The sequence below is a fragment of the Miscanthus floridulus genome, unplaced genomic scaffold (assembly GCF_019320115.1).
Source record: "Miscanthus floridulus cultivar M001 unplaced genomic scaffold, ASM1932011v1 os_1486_1_2, whole genome shotgun sequence".
Taxonomy (NCBI): Eukaryota; Viridiplantae; Streptophyta; class Magnoliopsida; order Poales; family Poaceae; genus Miscanthus; species Miscanthus floridulus.
In genome coordinates, this window is record NW_027097747.1 from 1,800 (window position 1) to 19,411 (window position 17,612).

Sequence of the window (17,612 nt, forward strand, 5' to 3'; positions counted from 1 at the left end):
TGGCAGAAACACTCCTAGAATGATCAAGACTAGAAGGGAGAGAAGAACAGCCAGCTCCAACATCCAACTCCTCATCATCATAAATTTCAGCCCAAGCTGTTCTTTTCTTACCAGACAGGGATGGAGGAACAACCCTTTTCAGCCTATTAGAGCCATACATTACATCATACCTGTTATACATTTTAAACAGAAGACCTCTGGTGTCCAGCAACTTATTAGTGTAGTCAATATTAAAAAGAGAATATAACTTCCTAAGCACTTTGGTAAATCCCTTAATTTTAGCTCTTGGATCCAATATAAATACAATAGAATAAAGATCAGGTATGTTCTTCCAGTACTTATTGTATTTGTTAATCATAGGTTGGATAATAGATCTTAGATGTTCATCATGTTGATACCTATACAGGTATATAGCAATCTTAACAAGATGATGAATCATAAGTGGAGAAGTAGGATAGTAAACACCAGACAAATCAATAGTTTAGTCATAGAACAGTTCAAAAAATTTCAAGATTTTATTTGCCATAGCCTAGTGATCATCAGTTAAAAGGAAACCACTACCTGAACCTCTAGGGTAATTGGCCTCAATGAAAATACTGAAAGTACTCTTGTGAGGCAGCAAGTGCTTAAGCATTAGGCAGGTAGAGTTCCATCTAACATCCATGTCTAATTCAAATTTTCTAGGTCTAACACCACTAGCAATGCAATAACTCTTGTATGCAGTAATTCTTTGATTAGAGGAGTTCATAAAAGAGATTGATGTTCTAAAATCCTCAATGAGAGGATTCACATCAACCAGTGCTTCTTTCACAATCAGGTTAATAATATGACAAGCACATCGTTGATACAAAAACAGATCAGAACCCAAATATTCTTGAGGGTAGGAACCACCGGATGAAGAATAAGGGAATAGATGGAGATTGAGGGCGGGAACCACCGAATCTGAGGGAGAAGAGGGAGATTGAGGGCGGAGAGGGAGAAGAGGGAACCACCGGCCACCGGAACTGGCCCCTTACCCGCGCAGAAGACTCCATGGTGACAACGTCGAGGAGCCTAGGTTACGAGTGTGGCGAAGAGCGGCGAGCAGGCGAGGAGCTAGGGTTACGAGTGCGGCGAGGAGCGGGCGAGCGACAGAGTGAGCGGGGAGAGCCGGAGAGGAGAGGTCGAGAGGCTAGGGTTACGAGTGAGGGGAGTGGGGAGAGCGGACGCATCGGGCGGCTTATATACCGGACCCCCGGCCGCCCAACGATCCAACGGCTCACGCCCCGCCTCCGCGATCCGATGGCTGCGAGCCGTGCCTGGGCCGGCACTACGGGCCAACCTTTTAGCCCAGGCACGGGCACGGGCGAGGCTGGGCTATACCGGGCTAGGGCCGTGCTTTTTCGCACCGGCCTTGTGCCAGCCCGTTTCGCGCGGCCCATTTGGAAATTTATACCTCGAGCTTCATGCCGGGCCGCAACTGCTTTGACCACCGACGGCTTGGATTGGACCTTCTCCAACTCCCCTTCATTCTCGCTCTCGCGCCAAATGATGGCAGGCCAGGCCACCTTCGGTTCCGTGCTGCCAAAGCGGGCTCCATGTGTAGACGACGTGCACCAAATCATAAGCCTGCCGAGTCCACTCGTCAATTCCTTCGGTTCCCTCTGAATATTTTTTTGAGTGAAGTATTATAAAACTATTTCTCATAGTAAATCTTATTTATGTTATATTATATGAATTTCTATAAATTGACAGTCAACGATGGAAATCTTTGGCTTTACACAAACCTAAAACAGCAGTATTTACGAAGAGAGAACTAAAACAACAACCCCTTTGAAGTTTGAAGCGGGGGAATTAGGTTTAGTCCGTAATAAAAATGGGCTACCAAGGAAACAAACTACTCCTAAGTCAATTCATATAGCGCTGTCCTCGAGGAATCCTGATGCATTTCTGGATCGTTGAACACGAATAAGCGCTCTGTGATTGAGCCTGTTAACATATCACACCAACTGTCAGACAGTGCTACAAAAATTGTTTGGTACCAGTAATATCTGTTTGCTGATACTGAAATTTGGCTTATGCTGATGTTTATGCTGAAACGTTGTGAGAGAAAAATATTGTTCCATAACTGAAAAGTAGTTCTGAATAAGCTCAGGCGAACATATCGTGATTCAGGCCTGGTTTAGTTCCAAAAACTTTTTCCAAAAAGTGCTACAGTAGCCATCACATCGAATCTTGCGATACGTGCATGAAGCATTAAATATAGACGAAAAAAACTAATTACATAATTTGGTTGGAAATCACGAGACGAACGTTTTGAGCCTAATTAGTCCATGATTGAATACTAATTGCCAAATATAAACGAAAGAAAAACAAGGCCTCAGGCCTTTAAAACAGGTTGTGTTCACCAAATACCAAATGTGCTGGAACTCGGAAGAATAATGATTAAATTATTCGATCAACAGTGACAACGAATACATATTATACACTAATAAATAAAGTAGTAGCAGTATAATAATCGAATCAAAAGGCAAAACAACAAAAAAAAAACGGCGAACTTCTCAGCAACAAACTGTCGGTGCGCCGCACAATGCAATAATGAATGGCTGTATATATTTATCTGCAAAAATCATGCATGTCACGACCCGCTCTCACATGGCCAAGGCGGCCACGGCGACGGCGACGGCGAGCCCCACGACAGCCTTGCCTGCGAGCGTGGCGGCGCCAGACGACGACTTGGGCGACGCTGCGGCGGTGGGCGAGGACACGTTGGGCAGCTCGCCGTCGGTGGACGTGGCGGCGGCGTCGGGAGCCGGCGCGGCCGGGGCCGGGGTCGGGGCGACGCTCCTCTTGTGGCGGGGCTTGGTCGTCTTGGCGGGCGCCGGCGCGGTGGCCGCGGCGGCGGCGACGGTGACCTCGAGCTTCATGCCCGCGGCGCAGTGGCCGGGAATGCTGCAGATGAAGTAGCGCTTGCCTGGCGCGGAGAGCTTCACGGTGGCGCTCCCGCTGGTGTAGGACTTGACGGGGTTGGCGCCCGAGCAGGCGTCGTAGCCGGCCTTGGTCACCTCCGTGACGTCGTGCGACGACGAGAACTTGAAGGCTGCGGGCAGATCCAGCACGAGAAGCATCGTCATATATATATATTGCTACTGCAGTATTGCCTGACAATGGCAATTGAAAAATGCAGCATATATTGTGTGTTTTGTGTTCTTACACAAGGTGTCGCCCTGCTTGAACGTCTGCTTGGCGGACCAGGCGTCGTAGCCGTTGCCGCTGGCGTCCCAGGAGCCGTCGCCTCCCACGGGGTGGTCCGCCGCCGCGGCGAGCTGCACCGAGAGAGCGGCGACGGCAGCGACGGCGAGGATGGCGGCCTTGGCCATTGCCATTATATATCTCTGACCAGAGATCTTCTTTCTTCTCTTCTTAGCTTCCTGATCCGGATCTGGCTGGCTGGCTGGCTGGCTATCTAGAGGCAGCTAACGGCTGTGCTGCGACCTGAGCTGCGCAATGCAATAGAGAGAACTGAAGCTTGTGGTAATGGACTGATGGCTCCTGCACACTGGGTGGCCTCGCTTTCGCTTATATAGATGGAGCAAACTGGGGCTCGGGAATGCCGGATGCATGCAATGGACAGCAAGGTGGCGTGGCCGTCGTCGTCGTCAGAGCCTACGCCTGATGGAGCCTCACTGACTGACTGATTGACAGGGAGGGAGAGAGACAGGCAGATCATGCAGGCCATGCCCGATGCATGGTTCACGGCCGGGGTTGGTGGCCGGACACCGGACACCGGACACGGACAGACAGACGCGCGCGACGCGGCAATTCTTTTGACCTCTAGCTTGCAGCTAAGCTCGCTGCTAGCTGTTGGTGGTTCAACTTCAACTTCAACTCAACTGTCCTCCTGTACGTAGCTTCCGGCCGCCATATTTTATTGCAAAAAAGTAGTGAATTGGGCACGCAATGCTCTTCTTCTTCTTCGATTCTTCTTCTTGCTTGGCTTGCATTGCAAAGAAGAGGGATGTCCATGTGCAGATGCATGATTATAATGTGAATGTGAACCAAACCAACAGTAGTGCTTCTTAATTAACAATGGATTTAGTATGCCCTTCCGCGTACACGTACATCCATCAGCTGCGACTAGTAGTATATACATATTCTAATCCATCCGTCGTCGGTTAGCTGGGCATAGTTAAATGATGATTGTTTACAGGTAACGTCTCCACGTTAGGTACCGTTTAGTTTCCTCCCAAAATGCCAAAATTTTCAAGATTCTCCGTCACATCGAATCTTTGGACGCATACATGAAGTATTAAATATAAATAAAAAATAAAACTAATTACACAGTTTAGACGAAATCCACGAGATGAATCTTTTAAGCCTAATTAGACTATGATTGGACACTAATTACCAAATAACAACGAAACTGCTACAGTGTCATTTTGCCAAATTTTTCGGCATCTAAACAGGCCCTTAGTTTGGCGACTCGGACGGAGGCCGAAAAGCTCGGCAAACTATAGTCGCTGTGTGTGTTCATGGCTTCCACACACTAAGGAATAGGGATACCAAGGAAAGCTTACTTACAAATTAAACTATTCTAATTAAGCATTGATTGTTGATAGGATGGCATGTTGCTTCACATTGCCGTTTAGCAGCTGCTAGGCGTTTGCAGCCAGGGAAAGGGAGAGCACCTATCATGCATCATCCCGGCCGCCCCGGGAGACACAAAATAAAATGCATATACCACTTCGTCAAGGCATATATCTATTGACAGTTTGACACATTGAACTTTGGTTACTCACACACACACACATATTATTGTTGTACTCTAGACCACCATGTCTCAACATTCCATTCCAACTATTGGAAAATGTTTTATATCTTCATAATCATAACATCTTTAGTACTCCCTCCGTTCCAAATTTTAAAAATCGTTCTGGCTTTTCTACGTACATAGCTTTTATTATGTATCTAAATATAGCTTGTATCTAGGTGTATAGTAAAAACAATGTTCCAATAAAAACTAGAGCAAACTATAATTTGGAACAGAGAGAGTAGTAATGAAAGCCCCCGAATCAGTACTATCTAGTGGTCCTTCGGTTGAAGCTAGTGTTTGGTTCGAAGACGAGGACATCATACATAGGTGGGATATCCCGCTTTGAGATGGTCTTTGGTTCTGAGACAGGCAGAGTCACAGACGTTCCATCAACGAATATGCTTCCTAGATCTAAGCACTGTATGCCACAACACCAAAATCTTTATCACCGTCGGCTCGCAAACCCCCCATCACCGTTGGTTTTTCGAGTCGGTGATGTTATTTAGCGGTGGGTGAGGGAGGGGGGGGGGGGCATGACCGCTGGATTAAAGCCGATGGTGAAAAATTTGGTCCGGCGAGGTCCCTTGTTAGTTCCTTGCGTCCGCGCGCCATGGCTGCTCGAGCTCGCTCCCTCGCGTGGTCGTGCCGCCGCTCACCCAAATTTCGGCCAAGGCCCTTGGTGGCTGCTTGTGGCCTCTCATCGCCGCCACTTGCCCAGATCTAGGTCAAGTCGTCGCTCGCCGGGAGGGGAGCCGCCTCGCGTGGCCCTTGCGCCCTCACGCTGCCCCTGTGAGGGAGTGAAAGGGAGGACCTGGCCAGCATGCACAGGAGGGAGAGGGTGGGGAAGGGGCCATCCCCATGAGGAAGAGCAAGGGAGGAAAATATAATAGGGAAGAGGATTATTATAAGTTTATAGCTAACTGGTGCACAAGCTCTATGAGAAAAGAAAGTAGACCATGTCTTAATGATAAAGTATGTTCTAATAGTGGATTACTGTATGGGCCGGCTGATAGCAGGCTGTAAATGAACATTCAACTAGCAGTTTAGGTGATATCGGCGCGTCGACACGACCAACGATTTTCTTTAAATCAAACATTTGAAACTTAGTAGTGTCTTTGAAAGTTTTGAAAACATTCTAAATATCGTTTTTATAAGTGGGATAAAGTATATTCTGTCAAAAAAGTGGGATAAATTATAATAGGAGTATTGGACCCCAGAATATCTAGAGCTTCAAACAAAACTGAACCTTTTGTTCACCCACTCCTTCTCTCTCTAGAGAAAACTATTTTTTTCTCGATCGTGTCCTTGTGATAAATTTTTCATTAAGAAGAAGTAGAGTTTAAATGGTTACAACCAACCCAAGTAATCCAGAGACTACCAAGTAGGGAAGTGACCCCAACACATAAAAGAGAGGAACAATGGCGAAGAGGAAGAACCCACAACCCCAAAACCCTACTAGCCATAAAATGCAAGAAGATACATCAACGCAAAAGTTGCCTGCAGACTAGGCCACGGTGGCAAAGCATCCGCCCGAGCAACCCTGGCGGCAAAGCATCCGTTAGGTGAGAGGCCCACACATACTCGGCAGCAAAGTATCTGCTAGAGAGGGGGCCCAAGACAGTGACAGCGGCAAAGTATCCGGAAAGTGAGAGTCCCACACCAGCATGGCAGCAAATCATCTGCCGGAAAGGGGATCAAAGCCAATAACAGTAAAGCATCCGTCAGAGACCAAACTACGGTGGCTAAGGCCCTGTTTAGATCCCACCCAAAATCCAAAATTTTTCAAGATTCCTCGTCACATCAAATCTTGCGGCACATGTATGGAGCACTAAATGTAGGTAAAAAGAATAACTAATTGCACAGTTTTCCCGTAATTAGCGAGATGAATCTTTTAAGCCTAAATAGTTCATAATTAAACAATTTTTGTCAAATACAAACGAAAGTACTACAGTAGCCAAAAAGCCAAAAAAATTTTGCATCTAAACAGGCCTTAAGTCAAAGCACTCAGGTAGGCAGACTCTGGGGACGCTGGACAATGCACGCGGAGTACTACTATGGTTATGGTTGTACTACAAGTAGTAATCATTTATTTATTACTGAATTTCTCTCCCTTTTTTCGGTGCTCATTTCCTGTGCCTCTCTCGCAGGAGGTACTCTCTCCAATAAAACATGCCTGGCAAAAGTAATTTATGTTTGATCAGATTTTTAGTGAATACTATTTATATTTATAACTTCAAATTAATTTATTAAGAAAATATATTTTATAATGAACCTAATGGTATTTATTTGATATTATAAATATTAATATTCTTTTATTTATAATTAATCGAACTTGTGATACTAAACTACGACTTAAACGGAGGGAGTACCGGTAGTATAGCCAGCAGTAGCATTCCTACGTTTTCCTTGTGAAGCACAAGGTCAATCCACCATGGGCCATGCGTCAATGGCAGGTCTCGTGCGTTAATGGCGACGACCGACGAAGGGCCTCTGCCACTGTGTGTGTGATCCAATCTGGACCGCACAGTCGATCACCACCAGCCGGTCTTGTGTGACACGAGTAACTCCACCTCCACTGCTGAGAGCCTGAGAGCGAGAGCAATCAGCTTCCCAGGCAGCCACCACCAAGGCGTCGAGTCGGAGTGTCGGACGGCTGAGAAGCAGAGCAGAGCGGCAGCGGCCATGCGGGGCGGCTGCTACGTGGGCAAGGCCACCAAGATCTTCCTCGCCCTCTTGGCCGCTCTCGCCGTCGTCGGCGTCGTCCTCGCCTTCCGCGCCGTCCTCCACCGCGCCGCCGCCAAGTCCAGCTCCAACTCCGCCCCATCCGCGTGCGCCGCCGCCGACGCGTGCCAGCCCGTCCTGCCCGACACCGACCCCGCCGTCCAGCAGCCCGCCGCCGCCACGGCCGCCCGCCCACCGCCCACGGCCGCGCAAAATCCCACCTTTCCCTCCCCGGACGCCGCAACCTGGCCGCCGCCGCCGCCGCCCTCGCAGCCGATGCCTGTGCCCGAGACCCCTCTGTCGCCGCCGCCGGTGCCCGTGCTCCCACCTCCCCAGCAGCAGTTGCCGCCGCCGGCACCAGTCGTGCCACCCCCGCCGGCAGAGATCGCGTCGCCCCCACCCGCACTCGCGTTGTCACCGCCGGACCTTCTGCCGCCGCCTCCAACACCACCTGCGTTGCCGTCGCCTCATGCGCCGCCGGCCGCCCCAGAGGCGCCCAGCCCAACGGCGTCTTGACTCATCCTCCATGCCGACGAGCAGGGCAGACCTGCGGCACAGAGGGAGAGGTGGATTTGTTAGAGGAGTTAGCTGCCGTTGATGTACTCACTGCTTGTGCTTGTTCAGTTTGTCTGATAATTCAGTTGCAATTTTGTTGAATTTCCATCGATCACCGTCAGGATCTCACAAAATCAGTCTGCGCGCGTCTCTCTTGTCCAAAAATCTCTTCTGTTCTTTGCATTTTGTTTCAATGTGCAGAATCTACATTCTTTGCTGAGAGACAAATCTTTAGTGTTTCTCGGGGAAATTCAGTTTGTAGCATCACTGCTTTTCACACCTGCATGTCGACTGGATTGACATGAATTAACCATGGAGTCTAGTCTGGTCTGGTCATGGTCTCATGGAGAGAGTCTGTCTGACAGCACCAGAAGCATGCGTCAATGGCCATGACCTGTTGTTGACCACCTTGGGTTGTGCTGTATGAGATGAGAGTGACTGAGAGATAAGATTCCTCGGCTCCACAGATCTACCCACCACTCTGCATCTAACAAAGCACACATGACAGCGGTGCTTCTCTAATTTGGTCTCTAGCGCCTCCACTTGCAGCAAAAGAAATAAGAGAACAGCTAAAGAAAGAAACAAGAGAAGAGGAGCTGCCCACTTGCCCAGAAATATTCTGCTATAGGAGTACTTTGGTACAAGTATCCATGATTTTCGTAATAGCAGAGGTAGTTTTGGAGAATTGTGCAGAGTGACGTTTCAACATCCACGGAGCTACAGATCACTCCATCACTCCCAGTTGTTTTTTAATAAAAGGTTAAGAATGCAGTGGCATGATTTTTGGAGAATTGTGCACAGTGCAATATGCAAGTATGATCATCCACAGAGCTACTACAGATCACTCAATCACTTCCATTTTTTTTAATCAAGAATGCAGTAGCATGAACATGTGTAGGAGACTAGGAGTACCTGCAATGCCTGAAGAAATGCATGGCAGCCACTAGATTCCATTCCACTTTTGTGAAACAGCAGCTCATCATCATTTACCTAAAAGAGCTCAGCAGCACCTGTAGTACAAAAAGAATCCATTACTCAGAAATTAGAAGAAAGGTTCTGCAATATATACCCTCAATGGAAGAAAGAGGTAGAAATCCTAAAAGAAGTTAGAGCAGAAATGAATGAAAATTTTGAAAAGATGAAAAAATAATATGATAACTCTTTTGATATCAACAAATATTTGCAAGATGACACTATATTAAATGAAAATATGGATATGAGCTCCTTTCATTATTAGAACAAGAGTGAAAATTATTACAGGAGAAGAGCTCCAGTCCTTTTCAGGAGAAACACCTGTGCTGAGCTTGGCAGCAGACAGCAGCTCATTCTTCTCGTCTTCCTCCATGGTCTCTGTTTCTTCTTCACTCAGAATATGCGAGAACCATTAAGAAGTTTAGTTTTTTACCAACAAAGCTACTGCTGCAAGGTGCAAAAGGGTGACTGATGCTCTTGTCGCATATTCTTCTCATGTTCCTCCATGGTCTATGTTTCTTCTTCACTCAGAATGATGCTCTATTGTCACATGCCCTTTACCTTGGAAAAAGGTTGAATCAGAAGAAAGTAAGCAGCCAGGGTCAGGGATATGCTGAGATGTAGGGAATCAGGATGAAGTTTTCTTTTCTCCCTCTGAAAGAAGAAAAGCTACCGCAGCTCTCTGTTATAATAGTATCACCTTACCTGTCGCCACATACCAAGTCCATGATTGTGCCTTTGTCATCTTTAGGCCCCCATTCCACGGGGTTAGAGGGGATCGAGAGGGATTAGGAGGGATTTTGACTTTCTAGGGATTTAAACCACCTCAATCCCCTTCAGGCCCCGATCGGCTGCATCAGAAGGATTCCCAGCGAATCAGTTTCTTCACTAATTTGTACTAGCATGGAAGATTTCGTGGCTTGGAACGTCCCATTCCAGGACAACCGAACAGGGCCTCAATCCTCTCGGATTCATTTGCAACCGAACGTGGCCTTAGGGGGAAAAGAAACAGAGCAATAGGCTTGCTACACCACATCGAACTAAGCGAACTGAACCGAACACGTGAGGACAAGGACAGGAGGGCATAGTGTCGTTTCTTCGGGTTCAGGTAGCTTTCTCTGTGCTGTGCAAAACTATAGGCGCATGCTGCCTGTTTTGTGTTTGGACTAGCTGTCAGCTGAGCTCTGCTTCTCTGAACTCAGCAATGCCAAATGGCCAAGCATCAGTTAGTAAGCAGAACGTACCCAATTAACGCTGAAAGAGTGAGGATAGATTCATCCCATCAGCAGTTAACAGATGAGTAGAGTCAACCATGCATGGCTGGATCTCTCAGATGGTCAAGGCCATCCCGACGGCGAGCGTCAAGCCAACCTTGTTCTCGAACAAGCGAATGCTCATCGCACCAGATGATCTCAGGACCGGCCGGCGCAGCCGTGGGCGTGGAGGCGGTGGGCATGTCGTCGGTGGACGACGGCACGGGACAAGGCTCCGGTGCTGCCATGGTAGGCGCCGGCCGGGGTGGGGGCGACGCTCCTCATCTGGTGCCGGGGCTGGCTCCTGGCCGGCGCGGGCGCGGTGACCGCGGCCACGGTGACGGTGACCTCGAGCTTCATGCCGCGCCGGGCGGGACGGGCGCGGCAACTGCTTTGACCACCGACGGCTTGGATTGGACCTTCTCCAACTCCCCTTCGTTCTCGCTCTCGCGCCAAATGATGGCAGGCCAGGCCACCTTCGGTTCCGTGCTGCCAAAGCGGGCTCCATGTGTAGACGACGTGCACCAAATCAAAAGCCTGCCGAGTCCACTCGTCAATTCCTTCGGTTCCCTCTGAATATTTTTTTGAGTGAAGTATTATAAAACTATTTCTCATAGTAAATCTTATTTATGTTATATTATATGAATTTCTATAAATTGACAGTCAACGATGGAAATCTTTGGCTTTACACAAACCTAAAACAACAGTATTTACGAAGAGAGAACTAAAACAACAACCCCTTTGAAGTTTGAAGCGGGGGAATTAGGTTTAGTCCGTAATAAAAATGGGCTACCAAGGAAACAAACTACTCCTAAGTCAATTCATATAGCGCTGTCCTCGAGGAATCCTGATGCATTTCTGGATCGTTGAACACGAATAAGCGCTCTGTGATTGAGCCTGTTAACATATCACACCAACTGTCAGACAGTGCTACAAAAAATTGTTTGGTACCAGTAATATATGTTCGCTGATGCTAAAATTTGGATTATGCTGAAACGTTGGGAGAGAAAAGTACTGTTCCATAATAACTGTTGAAAAGCACTTCTGAATAAGAACAACCGAACGTATCGTGATTCAGACCTTTAAAACAGGTCGTGTTCACCAAATACCAAATGTGTTGGAACTTGGAAGAATAATGATTAAATTATTCGATCAACAGTGACAACGAATACATATTATACACTAATAAATAAAGTAGTAGCAGTATAATAATCGAATCAAAAGGCAAAACAACAAAAAAACGGCGAACTTCTCAGCAACAAACTGTCGGTGCGCCGCACAATGCAATAATGAATGGCTGTATATATTTATCTGCAAAAATCATGCATGTCACGACCCGCTCTCACATGGCCAAGGCGGCCACGGCGACGGCGACGGCGAGCCCCACGACCGCCTTGCTTGCGAGCGTGGCGGCGCCAGACGACGACTTGGGCGACGGTGCGGCGGTGGGCGAGGACACGTTGGGCAGCTCGCCGTCGGTGGACGTAGCGGCGGCGTCGGGAGCCGGCGCGGACGGGGCCGGGGTCGGGGCGACGCTCCTCTTGTGGCGGGGCTTGGTCGTCTTGGCGGGCGCCGGCGCGGTGGCCGCGGCGGCGGCGACGGTGACCTCGAGCTTCATGCCCGCGGCGCAGTGGCCGGGAATGCTGCAGATGAAGTAGCGCTTGCCTGGCGCGGAGAGCTTCACGGTGGCGCTCCCGCTGGTGTAGGACTTGACGGGGTTGGCGCCCGAGCAGGCGTCGTAGCCGGCCTTGGTCACCTCCGTGACGTCGTGCGACGACAAGAACTTGAAGGCTGCGGGCAGATCCAGCACGAGAAGCATCGTCATATATATATATATATAGCTACTGCAGTATTGCCTGACAATGGCAATTGAAAAATGCAGCATATATTGTGTGTTTTGTGTTCTTACACAAGGTGTCGCCCTGCTTGAACGTCTGCTTGGCGGACCAGGCGTCGTAGCCGTTGCCGCTGGCGTCCCAGGAGCCGTCGCCTCCCACGGGGTGGTCCGCCGCCGCGGCGAGCTGCACCGCGAGAGCGGCGACGGCAGCGACGGCGAGGATGGCGGCCTTGGCCATTGCCATTATATATCTCTGACCAGAGATCTTCTTTCTTCTCTTCTTAGCTTCCTGATCCGGATCTGGCTGGCTGGCTGGCTGGCTATCTAGAGGCAGCTAACGGCTGTGCTGCGACCTGAGCTGCGCAATGCAATAGAGAGAACTGAAGCTTGTGGTAATGGACTGATGGCTCCTGCACACTGGGTGGCCTCGCTTTCGCTTATATAGATGGAGCAAACTGGGGCTCGGGAATGCCGGATGCATGCAATGGACAGCAAGGTGGCGTGGCCGTCGTCGTCGTCAGAGCCTACGCCTGATGGAGCCTCACTGACTGACTGATTGACAGGGAGGGAGAGAGACAGGCAGATCATGCAGGCCATGCCCGATGCATGGTTCACGGCCGGGGTTGGTGGCCGGACACCGGACACCGGACACGGACAGACAGACGCGCGCGACGCGGCAATTCTTTTGACCTCTAGCTTGCAGCTAAGCTCGCTGCTAGCTGTTGGTGGTTCAACTTCAACTTCAACTCAACTGTCCTCCTGTACGTAGCTTCCGGCCGCCATATTTTATTGCAAAAAAGTAGTGAATTGGGCACGCAATGCTCTTCTTCTTCTTCGATTCTTCTTCTTGCTTGGCTTGCATTGCAAAGAAGAGGGATGTCCATGTGCAGATGCATGATTATAATGTGAATGTGAACCAAACCAGCAGTAGTGCTTCTTAATTAACAATGGATTTAGTATGCCCTTCCGCGTACACGTACATCCATCAGCTGCGACTAGTAGTATATACATATTCTAATCCATCCGTCGTCGGTTAGCTGGGCATAGTTAAATGATGATTGTTTACAGGTAACGTCTCCACGTTAGGTACCGTTTAGTTCCCTCCCAAAATGCCAAAATTTTCAAGATTCTTTGTCACATCGAATCTTTGGAAGTATTAAATATAAATAAAAAATAAAACTAATTACACAGTTTAGACGAAATCCACGAGATGAATCTTTTAAGCCTAATTAGACTATGATTGGACACTAATTACCAAATAACAACGAAACTGCTACAGTGTTATTTTGCCAATTTTTTCGGCATCTAAACAGGACCTTAGTTTGGCGACTCGGACGGAGGCCGAAAAGCTCGGCAAACTATAGTCGCTGTGTGTGTTCATGGCTTCCACACACTAAGGAATAGGGATACCAAGGAAAGCTTACTTACAAATTAAACTATTCTAATTAAGCATTGATTGTTGATAGGATGGCATGTTGCTTCACATTGCCGTTTAGCAGCTGCTAGGCGTTTGCAGCCAGGGAAAGGGAGAGCACCTATCATGCATCATCCCGGCCGCCCCGGGAGACACAAAATAAAATGCATATACCACTTCGTCAAGGCATATATCTATTGACAGTTTGACACATTGAACTTTGGTTACTCACACACACACATATTATTGTTGTACTCTAGACCACCATGTCTCAACATTCCATTCCAACTATTGGAAAATGTTTTATATCTTCATAATCATAACATCTTTAGTACTCCCTCCGTTCCAAATTTTAAAAATCGTTCTGGCTTTTCTACGTACATAGCTTTTATTATGTATCTAAATATAGCTTGTATCTAGGTGTATAGTAAAAACAATGTTCCAAGAAAAACTAGAACAAACTATAATTTGGAACAGAGAGACTAGTAATGAAAGCCCCCGAATCGGTACTATTTAGTGGTCCTTCGGTTGAAGCTAGTGTTTGGTTCGAAGACGAGGACATCATACATAGATGGGATATCCCGCTTTGAGATGGTCTTTGGTTCTGAGACAGGCAGAGTCAGAGACGTTCCATCAACGAATATGCTTCCTAGATCTGAGCACTGTATGCCACAACGCCAAAATCTTTATCACCGTCGGCTCGCAAACCCCCATCACCGTTGGTTTTTTGAGTCGGTGATGTTATTTAGCGGTGATGGGGGGGTCCATGACCGCTGGATTAAAGCCGATGGTGAAAAATTTGGTCCGGCGAGGTCCCTTGTTTGTGCCTGTTGCTCCTTGCGTCCGCGCGCCACGGCTGCTCGAGCTCGCTCCCTCGCGTGGTCGTGCCGCCGCTCACCCAAATTTCGGCCAAGGCCCTTGGTGGCTGCTTGTGGCCTCTCATCGCCGCCACTTGCCCAGATCTAGGTCAAGTCGTCGCTCGCCGGGAGGGGAGCCGCCTCGCGTGGCCCTTGCGCCCTCACGCTGCCCCTGTGAGGGAGTGAAAGGGAGGACATGGCCAGCATGCGCAGGAGGGAGAGGCTGGGAGGGGGCCATCCCCATGAGGAAGAGCAAGGGAGGGAAGAGGATTATTATAAGTCTATAGTTAACCGGTGGTCTGGTGCCCAAGCTCTAAAAATATTATGAGAAAAGAAAGTAGACCATGTCTTAATGATAAAGTACTATGTTCTAATAGTGGATTATTGTATGGGCCGGCTGACAGTAGGCTGTAAATCAACATACAACTAGCAGCAGTGGGTTGTATTTAGCCACGGTCTAGAATGGAGAATTGGCGTTGGCATTGGCTTCCGTGCACAGTAGTGTGACTCTGAAACAGAGACGTTGGGGTTTGCGTTTTCGTGGGTCCGCAAGATTCCTGGTCGATCATAGAGTTGTTAACAAATGAATGACAAGGCTAGCTGGTGGATCGATGCAAATGAGAAAATTGTGCTCCTACTCGAACGCGTCGCATACACCTGCCTATGAATTTTTGATATATGTGTTGTTTATGTGCGTGTGGGAGTGGTTACTAGCTACTCCTACTTACTTTGGAGCCACCAGCCACCCATGTGCTTACCCGTTGCCTTTCAATCAATCCACAGCTTGTGCATAACTTTGCATTGCAACGAGCAGAGGTGCATTCTGACCAACGCTTCCCCCCTAACCTAAACTCTAGTAGGAGTAATAGTACCATTTGTTTGTGCCGTTGCTTCTTCCAAAATTGACCAGTACGACTAACTCTCATTATTAGCTCATTAGCTCATGGGCAAGGGTTATTATATTTATGCTTCGTACATGCACTACTAAACGAGGAACACGGCCGGCAATTGACAGTGCCTCCTCATACGTCTCAATATTGAAGATATGTGTGACCATCCATGCTAAGTTGAAGATTAGAATCGTCCTAGTGAAAAGGTTATACCACACACACACACACAAAAAAAAAAAAAAAACTAACTAACAACTATATGCATCGTTACATGATGGAAAGGCTCCTACAACTACAAGTTATATTTCCTTTTAATAAAAGGAGATGTCTTAATTGTTCTAGTTTTTCCTTAGCTCTACCTGTTTATCAATGTTCTCCATAGAAACACCCAAAGGTCTTGTTTGGTATATCTTCTCTGGGAAGCGCTTCCTGGAGAAGCTATACACTTTAATGTGAAGTAGTGTGTATACTATATAAAAGTTTCCTTCTTCCTAAAATCACAATGTGTGTGACTAAAGCAAAATTTGTCAATAAAAAAATGAGGTAGGGGAATTAGGAAGCTGTTTGAAGATCGTTAACCACGCTACCCAAGCTTGAGCTTGGGCCCAAGAGCAAGCTGGTACCATTCTCTTTCACAATTCCATATGGACACCGGTTGAGCCTAGAACGAACAAGCCCAATATCATTCCTTTTTTTTTCTTTCTTTGTTGATCAGAGTTTTTAATGTAAAAGGCCCAGCAGCCCAACCGTTGGAAACCTTTTAGGCCCAAGGTGACTAATGGTTTGTTTCTTTGGGCTGAACCTATTTGACCAGTTTGACAAGCCCACTTGTTTTTTTTATAAGGGAAGCCCAGTTGCGTCAAGCCGACGTGGGTGACACTCGTAGCCCAATTCATGATTATAGAGACGGTGATAATAAATAACGAGGAAAAAGTTCAGAATAAGGGTCATCATGTAAATAAGTTAATTACAAAAATTGTTTTCTTTTACCACAAATAACAAGCAATGAACCATCGAGCCAATTCGATGTTTCATCAAAATGTAATGAAGCCATTGAAGGACTGATCGACATGAAAGGGCAACATCGAACTTGAATGAAGAAGAAAGAAAAGTGAGAGAGCCGGAAGAAGCTAGGAGAATATAATGGAATGAAAAATCTCAGAGATCAGCCTGCCACATTGCCATGCATGCAACACGCGACGGTCATCATATCAGTCGACGTAGATGGCGCATGTGGCCCTGATCTCGCCGTCGGTGCCGGTGCGCACGGCGATCCTTCCCATTTTGAGCATGGAGACGCTGAAGTCCTGGAAGAAGGCCGGGGCGTAGGAGGCGTTGGTTGCCATGAGCGTCACGTAGGGCGCGGTGAAGCTGTCTTCCAGCAGCGCGGCGTCCGATGCCAGCAGTGCCCGGTGGTTGTACACGGACTGGAAGTAGCCCGTGTCGAAGGTGGTCGGCGACACCTGGTCCAGCGTCTGCACGCTGGCCATGTGCTCCGGCGTGCACACCGCCGTCAGGTTCTTGGCGTACTCCGGGTCCAGCGCCGGGTCCTGGTCGCCGGCGCCGGTGTAGTTGTACAGGCGGTTGGAGAACGACGAGCAGTGCGCGACGCCGATGGTGTGCGCGGCGGAGAGCACGGTCATGTCCTTCATGCTGAGGTTCTGCGCGGCGAAGTACCCCGTGAGGACGGTGACGTTGCCGTCGGCGGGGGGCAGGGACCGCTCCGCGTCCTCCTTCCGGGACACGTTGCCGTCGCGCCGGCCGGTCTCCACCTGGTACGCGGGTCCCCTGGTGAAGTTGACGGCGTCGCGCGCGGCCATGGCCATGATGTCGGCGCAGGAGACGGTGAGCGGGCAGGACTCCTCCACCTTGGCCTTCACGTCCTCGATGGCCTCGTACCCGCGCACCGTGGCGTTCGGGTCCGCGTCCCGCTGCGCCGTGCCGTTGTGGGACTTGAGCATGATGGTGGCGTCGCACCCGGCGGCGAAGCAGTCGTGGAAGTGCAGGCGGAGCAGGCTCGCCGGGAGCGTCATGTCGTCGGCGAACTTGGCCAGCAGCGCCTCGCGCACCAGGTCCTCCACCCCCGGGCACGTCTCGTTGTAGTAGTCGTACTGCAGCTGCGCCTGCGCGCCGCCCAGGGTTAGGATCAGGGTCGCCGCCACCGCGAGCTGGAGCACCGCCAGCCTGCGGAACAAGGACGACGACGACGACAGGCTGGAGGAGGCCATGGCGGGCGTCGTGGCCGGCTGCTAGGTTGATGGACTGCTTGATGCTTGTATGGCGACGGCGAGGTACAAGTACAAGGCTAACACTATGTATGT

The 17,612-nt window shown here is 48.9% G+C and overlaps 4 protein-coding genes across 4 annotated transcripts; 1 reads left to right on the forward strand and 3 right to left on the reverse strand.

Moving 5' to 3' along the window:
- Nucleotides 1-2,417: 2,417 nt before the first annotated feature.
- LOC136534099 (mavicyanin-like) lies at nt 2,418-3,653 on the reverse strand. The gene is made up of 2 exons (XM_066526576.1): nt 3,194-3,653; nt 2,418-3,079 (listed from the first exon to the last, which is right to left on the reverse strand). The coding sequence occupies exons 1-2, from the start codon at nt 3,363-3,365 to the stop codon at nt 2,631-2,633; spliced, it is 621 nt and encodes a 206-aa protein (XP_066382673.1). The 5' UTR covers nt 3,366-3,653; the 3' UTR covers nt 2,418-2,630.
- Nucleotides 3,654-7,334: 3,681 nt separating this feature from the next.
- LOC136534089 (classical arabinogalactan protein 9-like) lies at nt 7,335-8,178 on the forward strand. Its single transcript, XM_066526566.1, has one exon. The coding sequence runs from the start codon at nt 7,475-7,477 to the stop codon at nt 8,027-8,029; it is 555 nt and encodes a 184-aa protein (XP_066382663.1). The 5' UTR covers nt 7,335-7,474; the 3' UTR covers nt 8,030-8,178.
- Nucleotides 8,179-11,418: 3,240 nt separating this feature from the next.
- Nucleotides 11,419-12,668, reverse strand: LOC136534100 (mavicyanin-like). The gene is made up of 2 exons (XM_066526577.1): nt 12,203-12,668; nt 11,419-12,084 (listed from the first exon to the last, which is right to left on the reverse strand). The coding sequence occupies exons 1-2, from the start codon at nt 12,372-12,374 to the stop codon at nt 11,636-11,638; spliced, it is 621 nt and encodes a 206-aa protein (XP_066382674.1). The 5' UTR covers nt 12,375-12,668; the 3' UTR covers nt 11,419-11,635.
- A 3,834-nt stretch (nt 12,669-16,502) lies between these two features.
- LOC136534093 (peroxidase 3-like) lies at nt 16,503-17,519 on the reverse strand. Its single transcript, XM_066526569.1, has one exon. The coding sequence runs from the start codon at nt 17,517-17,519 to the stop codon at nt 16,503-16,505; it is 1,017 nt and encodes a 338-aa protein (XP_066382666.1).
- Between the last annotated feature and the right edge of the window lie 93 nt (nt 17,520-17,612).

Coding starts and splice junctions, on each gene's coding strand:
- LOC136534099 (XM_066526576.1), bottom strand. CDS start 3,365: ATGGCAATGGCCAAGGCCGCCATCCTCGCCGTCGCTGCCGTCGCCGCT. Junction 3,080..3,193: donor CAAGCAGGGCGACACCTTGT/GTAAGAACACAA, acceptor ATCTGCCCGCAG/CCTTCAAGTTCTCGTCGTCG.
- LOC136534089 (XM_066526566.1), top strand. CDS start 7,475: ATGCGGGGCGGCTGCTACGTGGGCAAGGCCACCAAGATCTTCCTCGCC.
- LOC136534100 (XM_066526577.1), bottom strand. CDS start 12,374: ATGGCAATGGCCAAGGCCGCCATCCTCGCCGTCGCTGCCGTCGCCGCT. Junction 12,085..12,202: donor CAAGCAGGGCGACACCTTGT/GTAAGAACACAA, acceptor ATCTGCCCGCAG/CCTTCAAGTTCTTGTCGTCG.
- LOC136534093 (XM_066526569.1), bottom strand. CDS start 17,519: ATGGCCTCCTCCAGCCTGTCGTCGTCGTCGTCCTTGTTCCGCAGGCTG.